This window comes from Culex pipiens, chromosome 2, assembly GCF_016801865.2.
Source record: "Culex pipiens pallens isolate TS chromosome 2, TS_CPP_V2, whole genome shotgun sequence".
NCBI classification, from domain to species: domain Eukaryota; kingdom Metazoa; phylum Arthropoda; class Insecta; order Diptera; family Culicidae; genus Culex; species Culex pipiens.
In genome coordinates this window covers 86,256,096-86,272,470 of record NC_068938.1, presented here as the reverse complement: position 1 = coordinate 86,272,470, position 16,375 = coordinate 86,256,096, and the positions used below count along the sequence as shown (strand labels likewise).

General features: G+C 38.0%; 1 protein-coding gene across 1 annotated transcript; it reads left to right on the top strand.

Moving 5' to 3' along the window:
• Positions 1–2,252: 2,252 nt before the first annotated feature.
• On the top strand, positions 2,253–10,879 carry LOC120419817 (ionotropic receptor 75a). The gene is made up of 11 exons (XM_039582655.2): positions 2,253–2,258; positions 5,334–5,337; positions 5,407–5,906; positions 5,969–6,102; positions 6,165–6,335; positions 6,391–6,835; positions 6,910–6,951; positions 9,951–10,118; positions 10,207–10,289; positions 10,350–10,489; positions 10,551–10,879. Exons 1-11 carry the CDS (start codon positions 2,253–2,255, stop codon positions 10,640–10,642), a joined length of 1,785 nt encoding a protein of 594 aa, XP_039438589.1. The 3' UTR covers positions 10,643–10,879.
• Positions 10,880–16,375: the final 5,496 nt, after the last annotated feature.

Here is a 16,375-nt window from a genome sequence, read left to right as displayed (position 1 = left end):
GATTGTACATTCCCTGAGTACTTTGGAGTATTCTTGAGTTCAGCGACCCCAATTTAGTAAAATTTGACCTGTTGATTGCCTGTTACATTTCTGTATAAACATTTCCAATATTCTTACTTCGCCATATTGGCCACCATCTTGGATTGCACATTTTCTGTATACTTTGGAGTATTCTAGGAGTCATATTCGAGTTCAGCGACCCCAATTTAGTTAAATTTGAGTAGTTGATTGAACTTAAAAATCTTTTTATTGTGATTTTTCCATTCAGCCGCCATATTGGACGCCATCTTGAATATCTCGGTTCCCTTTGAGAATTGGGAAAATCAACAGGCAGATTCGGATTCAGGAGGGTCGATTTAGTCTAGATCCATAAAAAAATGGCCTGTTACACGATTTGCTTCTAGACACGAAAAATAAGCACCTTTTTTGATTTCGTGCCTTGACTAATGGGGCAAATTGGGAAAGCTGTTTTAGCAATGTTGGAGCTTAATATTTTGATGATTTTGAGTGGTTTCGGTTAGACCAGCTTCTGAGCAACAAAATCTATACTTTGATTTCCAAATCTGAAACTTTTAAGTTCCCTGAAACGTGCTGTCCCCATTCAGACTGTAGTCCCGATTCCCTCAGTTGACGGTTGGTGCGTTAAGTAATGTATTGATGTTGGAAAATGTTGGAAAAATGTTTAAAATTACAGAATCCTTCCATGTTGCGGTTCGTAGTACTCACATTACTCATCACTTGGCTTATTGCATCTTAAATGAGCTAAAAAACAACCGAAGACTACCCATTACGTGATGGGGCACCTAGTTAGGACACCGTATGTCGCGTGGTGACCAGTGGCCTGTGGACGCAGATTTGTTTTTTTCTGTGCCGAGCCGGCCAGTTCTGGGAGTCGACTGGCTGCGTGCAGATTTTTACGGTCACGCTGTTAGACACACGGGGGAGAAACCGTTACGCTCATACAATTTTTATTGTTTTTTAATTATTTAAGCCTGTGTACATTCACGGCACCCAGAGAGGACACCACATCAGGCCAGGCCAGGACAGACGGACGCGGTCCAGAGGTCTTCGCGGAGGTTCGAATAGAATGAGGCGCAAATTTTATAGTGCAAAATATTATTAGTTGACTCGATAAAGATAACATTTTATGTCGGGCAACTCGAGTTGTGGGGCGAGCTGAAAAGACACGGTTTGGTGTGTGCTGAGTAACAGGACTAAAATTTTGTGACGATTTGATTTTTTGATAACAAAACAGGTTGACGGTAGTTTAAAATATTTGATGAAGTGAATTCTATATAAATAGACCAGATTGGATTGATAAAAGCAGCTAGAATAATTAAATTCATAACACTGTGCAACACAAGTTTGTGATTCAAGATGATTCATGCGGAAATCATGGGGATTATGGTCCACAAAATCACCTATTTTAGATTAAAAATGAACAGTAGGCGAGCAGCATTATATAGCACTTTTATAGAAAATTAGTTTCGATAAGGCCCTATGCCTTGCTCTATGCATACAACGAACGACCCTATTTATCAAAACAAACTTATGGTACGTTCGTTTGAACAGTCAGTGTGGCACTGAGTGCCGCACTCGTCGGTGCCAGTTTTGGTTCAAACGAACATTCTTTTTCAGTGTGCATAGAACTCGCATGAAACTGAAAAAATATCGAGTGCGGCACTAGAGTTTCAGTTCCAAGATGGCGGCGAAACTCGTGCGGAACTAGCGCGAGTTTCTTCAAAGAAACACTTTGACAGCTCTGAGTGCGGCACTCAGTGCCGAACTAGCCATCAAACGAACGTACCATTATGTACATTTTTGCTGAAAAAAAATGATCGGTGATCAAGTGGAGGGTACCTCAAACCCCATTCTTTCACGTGACTCGATTCGCAGCACCAACCTTTTTTCCAATTTTGTTACACGATGTAACTTGCACTCAATGTTTTTTGTATTGATGCATAATAAAGTATTTATAGATTATTCAGCAAAAAACCTAGCCTATAAAAATAATCATAAAACTATTCTGGAGACATTTCCTCGTTATAAATGCACCGAAAGAGCAAATATTTGAAGATTCTTATCAATTCGCGCGACGTGGTTCTATAAACAACTATTTTGTATTAATAACACTTAAACTAGCAAGCGCGCGGAAAACTAGGTAGGTTTCATATAAAAAACGAGTTTTTCACGTGCTTGGAAGTTTAAGTGTTAAAATTCAAAACATTGAAGTCCTGGCAATTTCAGTAAGTATGCCAGTAAGTAATACAGAAAATAGGACTATTTATATAATGTATTTTTTTAGGGACCATCCATAAACCACGTAAACACTTTTTTGGAAATCTCTCACCCCACCACCCCCTTGTGGACAATTGTCCATGAGCAACTCTCTACGAAATAGGTATTTTTTTAATTTTATTTTTTTGTATTTTTTAATCCGGCTGAAATTCTTTTGGTGCCTTCGGTATGCCCAAAGAAGCAATTTCTCATCATGTCCATATAATTTTCCATACAAATTTGGCAGCTGTCTATACAATAATGATATATGAAAATTCAAAAATCTGTATCTTTTGAAGGAATTTTTAGATCGATTTGGTGTCTTGGGCAAAGTTGTAGGTATGGATAAGGACTACACTGAACAAAATTATACAAGTTAAAAATGGACAAACATTCAATATTACGCCCATTTGAAATGTTAGTCTTGATTTAAAAAAAATGAAAATATTGTTTTCGAAAAGATCGAAAAATTTCACGAATGTTTTATAATTTTACATTGAAATTGGGCCATTAGTTGCTGAGATATCGATATTAGAAAATGGTGGGTTGTTTAAGTGAGGCTTAGAAAAGATCAATTTTCCTGTTTTTTAATCTTTGCATAGCAATATCTCAGCAACTAAGGGTCGTATCAACGAAGTTGAAAAAAGTAAAATATAGAGAATTTTCTCAGCCTTTCAAAAATATTTTTTCAAGAGTGGGCAAACATGGGCACTGATTTAAAAAAAATAACAGCTGCGACTATTTTCATAAAAGTTACATAAAAATGGCTATAACTTGAAAACGGTGCTCTTTATGAAAATATCACTTAAGTACTTTTTGATTGCAAATTCGATTTTACATCGAAAAATGAAGTTCAACAATTTTTGCGACCAATATTTCATTTTTTTCGAAATCAGTATTGATTCAAAAATTCAAAGCTCGGTCAAAGATTTTTAGCCAGTTTTGGAAATTGCTGAAAAGTTGGCATTTGATGTCCCCTAAAACATATCAGAAAAAAAAATTAAACAAAATGTTTTTCTGCAGAACAAGTTTTAGTGACAAATAGTGAAATAAAAAATCAGCAGATTTTTTTACCGTGTATCACAATTTTTTTTAAATTTTCATAAATCATTTTGTATGGACAGCTGCCAAATTTGTATGGAAAATTATATGGACAAACTAATGGTGCAAAATGGCGACTTTGGGCATACCGAAGGAACCAAAAAAGTTTCAGCTGGATTAAAAAATACAAAAAAAATCGAATGGCCGACATCTCAGAGACCGAAAATACAAAAAAAAACTTTTGTGTATGAAGCGTGAACAATTGACAAACAACCCCTCTGTCTAATGTATCCACGTGGTTTATGGATAGCCCCTTAGGTGTAAAGTAATTTATTCACAGTAGGAAAACTGTAATTTCATTCATAGTCAAATTTGTAAAAAGGACTAGCAGTAGGATTCGCATTCTTCTAGTTTGGTGCATGTTGAGTGATTAGGGTAAATATGCCCATTTTAAGCCTAATAAGCGGTCGTGTTTGAATGATGCTGGATAATCTGGATTGTTCCTTGAAATTCACTAAAACCAAGTACACCAACGAGTAGAGCAACTTTTTGTGAACATTTCTGTTTATTTTCACTTTTATTAAAAGTTATGCTATTCCTTTTACAAGCATTTAAAAAAAATATTTCAAAAATGCATTCTAATCAGTCGAGTGCATTGGGCCACGCCCATTTTTCTATTTTCAGCTTAGTTCTTTTTTTCTTCCAGCGCTCTTTTGGGTCTGCTTAGTGCTGCCAAAATTGATGAAATTTTAAGCGAACACTCACGAAAAGTGGTATTTATAGCAAAAGTTTCCTGGCAGCACTTGCTCACTCCAACAGGCGTTGCACCAGCATGTTGGTGGTGTTGGTGGCCATCCTTTGTTCTTTATTTGCCTTCGCTTCTCGCTCGGTTTTCTTCAGCCTTCGATTGGAATGGGTAGTCAAAATTGAAACGTCAAAAGTCTTAGCGCGTTTGTTTTTTTATGGCGCTTGCTAATTATTTATATGTTTCGGGATTATTTTTCAAGTGAGTAACTAACTAATATGCAAAAGAACATGTTGCGGTTGTTGGAAGCAATTTTATATCTTAAGCGCTTTGAAATCGTTAGCGCAAGTGAAAAGATATTGATGGCGACTTTCGTTAAGCAGTTAACCCGACGACACGACAAGCCACTCGGCTCCAAAAAGTGGGTACCAAATCGGCTTACCCCTCCGGTTCCACGGGAACTGGAAATGTCAAACTGGAAACGTCAAACAAAACTTTAAAAAAATCTTCGCGTTTGTTTTTTTGATGGCGCTTGCTAATTATTTACATGTTTCGGGATTATTTTTCAAGTGAGTGACTAACTAATGTGCAGAAGAACATGTAGCCGGTAGTTGGAAGCAATTTTATATCTTAAGCGCTTTGAAATCGTTAGCGCAAGTGAAAAGATATTGATGGCGACTTTCGTTAAGCAGTTGACCTCTGATCTTGCGTGTGGATGTGTGTGCCACCAAAATGATGAGAAATGATCTCGCAAAATAGAAATTATGATCAAAAGTGCTGTAAAATTGATCTTTTTGGCCAGTAAATGGCATAAATTTGCGTGCTTACTCGAGGCGGTGCTGTTGCTGGTAAGTTTATAGCCTAAATAGTATTTTTGGAGCTTTAATCGAGCATCAAACTCTCCATATGACGAAGATAGGTGTTTGATTATAAAGGGTATATTTCCCCTAACTAAAAAACTGTTGACACACATCTATCAAATATTGTTCAAAATTCTAGGTATGTGATCAATAAACCCATTACGGTCTCACATGTCCACATTCATTCTAAATTTAAGCAAATTGACCTGGATACTTTTGCTGACATCCGGAATTGAATAAATAGTGGGAAGCTCAAAAGGAACGGATCAGTGGGCAATATGATTTTCGTTCAGTCAACAATTCTTGTTAGCCTCGTTGCGCTTTGCACAGCATTGAATATCGATTTTGTGAGAGCTTTTCTGCATTTGAAGCAATCTAAAAATGCGTTATTCTTCTTGTGTACTTTACAGAACGGTAAGCATTAGAATGACTAAAAGGTTGTAGTAAACCATAAAATTTACAAGTTAGTCCGATTATTTCCAGTTTCTGATCTGTTCATTTCAACCAACGACGACAATATCTCAGCTCGATTCATCAACCTGGCTGACCTTAATTCAATAGATCCAACCCGTATTCTACCCCATAATAGCTACGCAATAACGACGTGCATTTTCGATTACAGTTGCACCAATTCGCTGCAAGTTCTCCAAGCATTTTCCTCCCTTAGATACTTTAACACAACCTACAGCTGGTTGTTTTTGGCCGCCAACAACTCCACAACGGATGTAAACCACATTCTGGGGAAGCTAATGTCGGTTCAAATGAATTCGGACATCACCGTAGCGGATCCCGTTCCCGAATCAAACGGGACAAGTTTTGAGCTGGTGGACATTTACGCCAAGGGTAGACATCTGTGCCGAGACGTTTACCGGAATGTGTACGGAAGATGGAGCTACGAGGATGGTTTGGAGATGGTTGCCGACTATCGACGATATTACGTGCGTGGAAATTTCAATGGGCTGCAAGTGCGAGGAACGACAGTGGTATGTTTTGTTTGTAGTTTTAAAGAGTTTGAAATGTTTTTAAAACTAGAATAATTCGTTAGATCGATCAGGACAACGTGACTTCGCAGGACGTTGATAGGATTCTGTCGGTGCCAGGAACCGAGCAAGGCATTGTGAGTTTTGTAAAGTATCACTACGCTCTGCTGGTCATGCTGCGAGATTATCATAATTTCGGGTATGTAATATTCATCTTTGGATGATTGTTAGTACTCTATGATGCACATGAATTGATTTTAGAGTTAAATATCGCGTGACACGAGGTTGGGCTGGTCGTCTCAAGTCCGGTTATAGACTGGGTCTACTTGGAATTCTAGCTCGAAATGAAGCAGATATTGCTGCAACGGCTATATTTCAGCGGATCAACCGACATGCAGAGTTTGACATCATTCATCAGAGTTGGGAATTTTCGTGAGAATATTTTTATTGTTGGATTGTACAGAGATTTATTGGACTCACCTTTCAGAGCCGGATTCATCTACCGCATTACACCACAGCTTAGTGGAGCAACTGGAGGGGGAAATTTCTTCACCCCGTTAGAAGACAGTGTTTGGATTGCCTCGTTGGTTACCTTATCTGTAATTCTTCTCATTTTGAAATTTTCCGTGTTCATAATCTTCAAATCAACTTCGAACGAGCCAAACACCTCTCTGATATCATACTTTGTGGACATTGTCGGAACGGTTTCCCAGCAGGGAATTGCGGGCCGGGTGTCCGCTAGGATGCCCATAAGGATTATTCTTTTCTCACTCCTCACCCTGAACTTGGTCCTCTTCAATTACTACACCTCGTCCGTGGTCGGTGGTCTGCTGAGCTCTCCAGGTAAAGGTCCGCAAACAATCCGCGAGATCATAGACAGCCCCCTGAAGTTGGCGTTCCGTGACATCGGTTACCACAAAATACTGTTCCGCGTAAGTTTGTGAACATGATGGCGTAAGGCAGGGAACCATAAATCAAATATGAAATTGCGTTTTTTTTTTTGCAGGAAACGCAGGTCCCAATAATCCGCGAGCTGTACGAGAAAAAGGTTACACTTTCACTCTTGTTTTGCGTCTATTGGTTTTTCATGTTTGCACGTCGTCGAGTTTTGTTTTGGTTCTGATTTATATGCATCTTGCTGTGCACTTTCATTAGGGTGACCAAGATTTTGGAATTTTTTATATTTTTTTTTGTAGTTTGGTAATTTGTGCCAGAGGGGCTATTTTGTATCATTGGATAGTCTATACTGAGTCTATACTCTGGTTTTTTGCTTGAAGATTTTTTTTTATAAAGGAGATTTCCCATATTTTAGGAAGTATCACCCAAATAATCTCATACCCGTAAGCAACTTGGTCTATTTCTGAGGGACTATGAATATTAATAATACGATGCCAACATTTCAAAAAGCATCATGTACACACCATCCTTTTTGAGAAAAACGCATTTGAATGTTGAGCATCCATTTTCAATTCCCATTTTAATATAAAAGCAAAATGAGATATTCTAATGATAACAAACGATGAAAAACGTTGCTTTTATTGATACTTGATCATCAAAATTCAATAAAACATTATTTCCGTAATTTTATTTGAGAAAAACAAACATAACTTCTTCTGAAATCACCAACGTCTATATCACCCTTCTGTCATTGAGGGGGACGCTTAGTTATGATTCGTTTTTCTTCGCCGAATGTACATGGCGCTTTGTTCATGTTGCTTTTTTCTCGTCACGAGGTTCATGTAGTCTTTTGTTTGACAGGTTGACAGGGCTATATAAACAGGGACTGCTGATGGCAGAGATTTTGTTTATGTTACTTTATTTAAAATCTTGATTAAACAGACTTTACTGAGGTAACTTTTGCTCATTTTTGGTGGAGAGGTAGCTTATTAGAAGTACTTTCAGAATATGCAATAACCCAGAAAGTGGCAAAATGTACATGATGCCTTTTGAAATGTTACCGTCGAATAGCTCTCTGCCATATGAATTAAATATATTTAATTTTAGAAATAAGCAATATTTTGTACCCTAAAATTGAGATAAATTTCCATTGGGTTTATAGAAAACCAAACTCTCATCGATAAATTTGTTATTAAGAAGTAACGCGCAGGAAAAAGAGATTCCACAACCGTGAACAAGTGTACCATGAAATTTAAACACTTTTATCGTGGTTCCGAATTAAATGAACGCTTGTTCATGATTTAAAAACTCATTTTCTCTTGAAAATTTCATGTAAATCCGTCAAATTTCTAAGCAATGGTTAAACATTAAAATTTGGTACTTTTTAAATATATTTAATGTAAAATTAAATATACATTTTCAACTACCCAAAATTTAACTAAGTGAGATTTGGAAATTTGAAGATAGCATGAAAAAAACGGGTGCCACTCGACGCGGATTTGAGGTAAATACTGGCCAAGTGAGTCCCGTTCCGGCAGAATTTTCGAGGTATATTCTTGTTGCATAAATAATGACCTTCGTACTCGCCGTGAGAAATGCTTATTGTCATAATCAAAGGGTAATGAGTAGGGCGAGTGATTTTTCGCGATTTCGTGGAAGACGCGTAATCCGCGAAATTGGCGTTGGCCCGTGAAATGTGACCAATCCCGTAAAATGCCGTGAAATCATGAAAATTCAAAGAAAATTAAGTAATTTGAAGATTGTTTTAGTAATTTGAAGATTGTTTAAGATTGCTTAAATGTGTTCCATATCTTTTTGCTTTTGTATAGGGTTTGCTTTGGGCTCTGACCAGTCTTCGTAATCCGAGCATTTCTCGAGAAATATTCATTAGAAATTACTTAGGGACCATCTATAAACCACGTTGACACCTTGGGGGAAGGGGAGAGCACAGGGGAGGGGGGGGGGGGGGAGATTTGCCAATTTCCTTTTAATTTTTTCCCCGAAGCAATATGGGGGACAATATCCCTTTTCTACAAATATAAATTTTAAATAAGAAAATTGGTACAATCGATTGTACATTTTTTAGAATACATTGTATTGCGTTTATTTTTCCAATTATTGTCAAACCTTAGGGAAAAAATGTCCCGGAATCTGCTACAGCTTACTATGGCCAATTACAAACCCGTAATTGTGTTTTGAGAGCTGCTCATGAAAAAACATGAAGTTTGCCACCCATATTGCAATGGTTCATCGAAGTTGCTGTAATAGCTGTGGCCAATACGTGTCCTCCCGGTCCAATTTTACGCGGATGGTCATATCTCTACGGATTCAACGGAATTCATTGCTTTCGGTTACATTCGACTGGTTATTAATTGTACTTCCAAGAGAAAATATTGATTAAATGAAAAGCTCTTCACAACCAACTCCGGTGGCCACGGACCGTACATTTGAACCGGTCCATTTTAAAAAACTAGAAAAATTTCCCTTTCACATGCTTCAAAATTCAAAATCGGCTTATTTTTCTTAAAGTTCTGAGCATTAGCATTTTGACAGAAATTTGCCCGTCCCGATTATTTTGTCTAATCACTGTACCATTTGATCAAGAAAGTAGAAGAAGAAAATAGTAGTTATTTAATATTTTGTGTCTAAATTAATATGTTTACACAAAATCTTGGAATACTTGGAATATTTTTACATAAAAGTGGTGGAATAATAAATTTTTGGGATCATTCAAAGCATTTTTTTATGGTGCCGTGAAATTTGGATGTTTTGTGATTTTAGAAATTTAGATTTTTTCGCCGAGAAAAATCACTAGCCCTAAATGAGCATTGTAATTGTATGATGTCAGTAGAGTTTTCAATCAGAGAATTTTTTTTAAACATTGGGTGTAAGACATCTTTAATTTGGGTGTTGTCTAGAATATCCATATATCGTCGCTTGTGTGCTATCGTGTATCACGTCTGCTGTAAAAAGATAGGACGTTTCACAAGTGACGATATTTAGAAGAAATTTGAAATGAGCCCAATATTCATGACCACCCTAACCCCTTCGTCCCATCGTAAACTTGTCATCAACTAACTATTTTTTCACTGCGCCACCGACCGATGTTATTCGAATGACTATCAACCGCTGGAACCGTGTGGTGTACAGGTGCAACCGTCGCGTGAGGGCAAACACACCATCCCGGTGTACACGGACGTGATCACGGCCGTCCCATACCTGCAGAGGGGTGGCTACGCGTTCCACTGCGAGATGACCGAAGCGTTCCAGGACATTGCGGATCAGTTTGACGCCAACGAGATCTGCGAGCTGCGGACGGTAATTAGGGGCTGTTCTGCACTTTTTAATAGAGTTTTTTTTCCTCTGTCCTTTGCGGTACACAGAACATATTAACCTACTTTTGCAGACAACTGGCCTGTTCAACGACCTTAGACTGATGAGCTTTGTGGTGCCGAAACGGAGCATGTACACGGAAATGTTCAGGATTACGTAGGGAGGATCCTGGTTTGGTTTGTGGAGTTGATACAAGTTGATTGGTTTTTTTTTCAGGATGATGCGACTGCAGGAGATTGGGCTGATTAAACGAACACTGACAATTCATAGAATCGAGAAGCCAATTTGTCAATCCGGTGGACGGGTTCTTCCGGTGGAGGTGTCCGGAGTATCGACAGCATTTGCGGTTTTGGGAGGTGAGTTAGTGAAAGGGGTATGAAGAATTCGTTGTAACAAACTTTTATTCTTTTTTTTCAGTTGGAATGCTACTTTCAACGATGATAATGTTGTTGGAGAAACTGCATTGGAACTACATGATGAAGAGGCAGTATCGAAACTTCTTAAATTAATTTCAATTTAAAGATATTTCGCAAAGATTTATTTCTCGACCGATAAGCATACTTGCTCTAAAGTTGCAAACAAAATGGGGTAAAAATCCCTTTAGTCGTATTGATACCTTATATAGCTGACCTAGGTTTATAGGCCAGTTAACTCGTAGTTTAAGCTTGTTAACTTGTGACAGTTTATGACATACCATAATCATCTTTCCCATTATCAGCATGTCTGACCGTGTCTGCAAAAAATAATAAAACTATTCGTATGCAAACCCCAGACTATACCATCGTATCAACATCACCAGCCCATCGCCATTTACTTCAAAAGAGGTTAACTTCAGATTGAGACATCTGCTACTGGTTATTAAAGCAGAGTCTCTCAGCTCAACCAACGACTTTCGGAGTCTTCTCCTATTTGCGGAAGTACATTTATCAATCTCTCGCGCATCATATGACCGCCCCTCCGGGCATCAACCCAGTGTCTTGTCCCGGCCATGCTCTCGGTGTCCAGCACTAGCCGTCACTTTACACTAAACTGTAAAACTTTATTACGTCGTCCGACAAGCCGAGATTGTGTGTAGGTTGATATTAGCTATCCACACCTAACATTTAGCAAGACCTCGGCCACAAGACATGCATGTTAGCGATGCAAATGGTAGCCACCTTAACCGCGCAGAGTAAAGTGGCTGCTCCCTTCTATGAGCAAAAGTGATTAAATAACAATTAGCATTAATTTTCACCGTTTTCCCGGGCAAACAAACTCGCTGTCGCGATTCGTCGTCCTAGTTTGCGAACGAGACCGATGGAAGGGAAAATTCATTAAGACGGCGAGACGACCTGACTCGAGTGATGCGACATGGTTTTATAGCGATCTTGTTAAACTTGCACTAAACTGTAATTCTAGGCTACCGCTACATAGGTAGGTCATCATTGTGGCCCTGTTTGGTTAGCACATCAAATCAATCAAATCAAAACAACCTTGTTGATGTTTTTGCCTGCTGTAGAAAAACATTCTAGAAGTAATATAAAGACTAACATAATCCAAAAGTACATAAATATAACTTAAGGGTACACAGCAACCAAGGAAGTTGTTGCTTTTTATTACAAAATTGACAAACTTACGAACCCAATTCTTCAACAATATTATTTAAAAAATAGTCAAGTTTTGTTGTAAAAACCCGATTTAATATCACCAGAGGTGAAATAGAGCCTTTCTTACAAAATGATGAAACTCCGAGAAATATATTGGTGCAATTAATTTTTCAGAAACATAATGATACCACCCAGTGAGAGTTTTACCTAAAGCCAGAAAAAACACTTTCACGCGCAGCGCAACGCGCATGCGTAAAAGCGCTGGCGTTGAAGCTTCGACTTGACGACTAGTCGAGCTTTCGAATGAGAACGAGCCGGGACTTCGAATTTGATGATAAGTATATGATTCTGTATAAGACCAAAAATTTAATGGGAAAAAATAGGGTAAAAATAAGACGAAAAACACTAAAATGGCTATATCTCTGGAAATAAATTTTGGAAAAGCTTCAAATTTTGGACCAAACAGTTTATGGCGCATGTTTTCGAATGGCTTTTTGTTTGAAACTGAATTCGTTTAATTTGATAGTGTTATCTATAAAATAGTCCAAAAAATACCTCTAAAAATGGCTACAGATCTGAAATATAAAAATTGTGGGTTTTACGAGCGGTTTTCCAGTGATGGAAGACACACATTTCTAAGAGCGGATACAGACATCGCTCATGTATTTCAGAAAAAGAGCTCTCAAGAATCAGACTTTGAGTTCCGGGTTTCGGGCCAAAATTCAATCGAAAGAGCGCATCTAAACCTTCAATTTAGTCATAGGATTTTTCCTGGGACGAATCCTCGCCGTGCACGATTTTTTTAAGATTTCTGAGAAAAGCGTTTTTCCAAAAGCAAACCTTAAACTTTTCTTTTGTAAGAAAGGCAAAAATTGTGTGTACAGGAATGAATAAAAAATTGCATCGATAGTTCCTGTAGTTTTCAAAATATTAAAATGTGTGCAACAAAAATCTCGGTGCAAAAATCTCTGGTTGATGTACACCGTTAAGTGGTCATAACTTGAGAAAGGGTTGCCAGTTATTCGAACTTTTTGACTCGTGGATCCGGAAACTGTTTCCATACAGATTAGTGAGATCCGGCTTCAAAAGTACATAAATAAAAATATCACTTGAGTAGTCACAACTTGAAACAGGGTTGCCAGATTTTCTTTTCACTTTGTTTACCCCTTTGGAAAAGCCCTTCAATTAAATATCCAAAACGGTAACATAATGTTATTTGATTTCTGGTCAGAGCACTACTTATGCGCATCTCAAAATTCCATCAATACGGTCCGACAAAAATAATGGAAAAAATAAAATTACTGGTGGTTCTGGGATTATTCCAGTTTATGCTCCTCCATTAATAGGAATTGTGCAGCGACTTTGTTATTTAATACACTAAAAAATATATAAATATTTCAAAACTGGTAATGTTTTTCTCAAGATTATTATTTTAATTTTTTAAACATGTACTGGGGCCACACAAAGTACATGCACAATTTTTGATTAACGATTTATATTGCAATTTAAAATGAATCATAAGTTTTCATAACTTACAAGCCTTACCCGGCAAACTTCGCCCTTCTAAACTCCAAACTCCTGCCCTTTTTTTCGTTTGTTGACGTTTTTAACTTTTTTGCTTATTCAGCCTCCTGTGATCAAAATTTGATTTTACGCAGCTTTTCCCATAGAACCTGCAGATTTTCCGGAATCGGTTCCAGAGTGGCCAAAGTTGTAACTTTTTGGCGTAAGAACCTTCCTTGGACTTATACGAACCCAACGCAACAAATAGCTCCTCGATCCGACGCTCCGCAATTTGTTCAACTGAAAATGTCTTTAAATTTTGAGATTTTTTGAATTTTGTTTCAAAAACACATAATATTTATTATTTACAGACTTATTTTACCTTCTCCTAGTGTGATCGAAGTAAGCCGTGCGTGAGATCGGATGCGTTTTTTCCGATGACGTTTTTTGTCATAGATTTTTTTGCAAAAGTGAATTTTGTGACAAATTCGTCGGGAAGTTTAGCTCGTTCCGGAATTTCGGTACTGGAAGTTTGTCCGAGCTTCGTGTGTTCTTCTGATTGGTGTCAACGGTGGCCAGGCCAAAAAACGCGATCGTCAGCGGTGCCAACCAGCAGCAAAAGCAGATCGAAGATGAAGGCTCAATGGTCCAAGATTCTACGGTCGATGAGCAAGTTAAAGGTACAAGCGAGCCGGAGAAAACGCGGTGGCCAACATGAATCTGTAGGAGCAGCAGTAGCAAATCGGGAGATGGGGTTCTTCCCCCAGTGTATTTCCAAGGTCAACCGTTGGGCCCGACGGTGCTGTTTCCTGTACCAGGTTTTGTCATGTTCGACGTTGGAAGTTCTGCAGATCGCAAGTAAATGAAGCTCAAAAACTAGACTCGAAGATATCAACAATTGGTGAGCCCGTTCTTGTTATAAAACCAAATATTCTAACACTTATTCTAACATTCACTCATATCATTCAAGACAACCACGCCCAATTATTACTATATACGCGGTAGGGTGTTCCCTTAGTCGTTCGCTGTGAGTTGTGGATTGCCTGCTTCTCTAATGAAGGTTCGACTGGGGGGGCATGCTTATTAATTTCTCGTCGCTCCATACCCTCAGTGACGTGATGGGAGCAAGGGCGTCTATGCGAAGTGTCCCTACACCCGCTACAGATTTCCGGCGCTTGGGGAGGGAAGAGGGAAACCATTTTGTTCTATGCGCCGGTATTTGTAGCACTAAAATTCGTGCAAAAAAACTTTTGCACGTGGGTGTACAGATTACGGAGTAAAAGATGATCGAATTGTTCACCTAGCGCTCACATGTGTTCCAGGACCAAGTTGCCTGCGAGTATGGGGATCATACATACATACATACATACTTATTTTACCTTCTCCTAGTGGAAAATTGTCCAAAGAATCAGAAAATGCATTCCGTTTTCCGATTCCAAATGATGTGAATTGAAAAAAATCATGACATTTTGAGAAGATTAAAACAAAAACAATTCATCATCATTTCCTTAATTACAGTTAACTAACTCAAAATTTTATGAAAAGTTCTCCTTGAGGTACCGTAAACTGGGGTGACTTTGATAGGGTTTTCAAATGCCCGTCAAATTAATATCTAAACATTTTTGAGAATTTTGAGTATGTAAGCATTAAGGGATAGCTTATTATCGAACATATATGCAAAAATGTGACTATTACATTGGATGTATCAAAATTAGTGGCCCCAGTTTACGGTACTTTGAGCACTTCTCTACAACGGTCAGTTTGTTTCCATACCATTCCGTACGTATTTAACTTGAACTCTTCATTTTGCGGAAATTTTTTAAACCTAGCAATGTCACCCCGTTTTGCGGTAATATTTATTTTTGCGAGGAAAATTTAAAACAAAACATGATATTTTTTTAATTCATTACGTTTTATTTCTTACAAAGCAGTTTGTTGAGTTTGTTAAAAAATAAAATGTATATAATTTGTTAACATATATGATTTCAAATCCAACTTCAAGTTGATCTACCAATTGTTATGATCATGATCAATTTGTGAATAAATCTTTTCTTTATGTAAATTTTCAGTTTAAAAATACGTTTAAATTTCTTTGTTGTTGCCGTTTCCAAGCAATTTTTTCAATTATTAATATAAACGCAGACAGAATCAATGCAGCTGAAATGGTAAACATTACAGATTTGTTTTAGCATTTTTCTTCAATTTTACCTCCCAAAATTTGAAACGCCATCAATACTCCAGAAATGTTCACCGGATTTACACGCCCGGTAGACTGACATATTGGTTTTTTATGTTGATGAATTTTCAGCGTTCTTTTTATTATACCATTTTCTGTAATCCGCATGAAACTGGAAAATGCAATAATTAGTGTGCTTTTAAAACTTCATATCGATGTGTTGCGTTACGTGATTTTAAACATCTCCGTGTACATGCTCTGCTTCGGAAGCATAAAGCTGAGCAGTTTTAGATCAGTGAATAAACCATCGACCTGCAAAAAAAGGAAAGTTCAGCGTTTGGTTAGGTGTGTGTACATTGACAATTTGAAATCACCGCCCGCAGCTCGCAGATTTCATTTGCATCAAACTGATCGGCAATCTCCTGGAATGCTTCGGTGAACTCACAGTGAAATGCGTAACCACCCTTCTGTAGGAACGGAACGGCCGACCGGATGCTTATGAACACCGGGATAGAGTTATTACGGCGGGGAGGTAGTACCTAAAATGTTGAAGGCATTTACGACATAAACTTGTTATTGGAAATCCAGCGAGTACACACCTTTTTCTCGTACAATTCACGGATGAGTGGTGATTTGGTTTCCTAGAAGATTGAAATAATTAAAGAGTAAATTTTTAGGCAAATTTAGTGGAACTTACTCGAAAGAGGACTCGATGATAGCCGATATCAAGAAAAGCCAGCGTTAGTGGACTATCAATCACCTCTCGAATTGTTTGAGGACCTTTTCCAGGCGAACTGAGCAATCCACTGACTACAGTTGATGTGTAATAATTGTACAGAATTACACTCATGCTTAGCAGGGAAAATAGTATGATCCGAATGGTCACTCGAGGTGACACAGCCGCTGCGATTCCTTGCTGGGACATCGTACCCATTATGTCGACCAAATAGGATGCAATTGAAACGTTTAGTTCGTTG

Coding starts and splice junctions, on each gene's coding strand:
- LOC120419817 (XM_039582655.2), top strand. Junction 6,836..6,909: donor ACCACAAAATACTGTTCCGC/GTAAGTTTGTGA, acceptor TTTTTTTTGCAG/GAAACGCAGGTCCCAATAAT. Junction 10,119..10,206: donor AGATCTGCGAGCTGCGGACG/GTAATTAGGGGC, acceptor CTACTTTTGCAG/ACAACTGGCCTGTTCAACGA.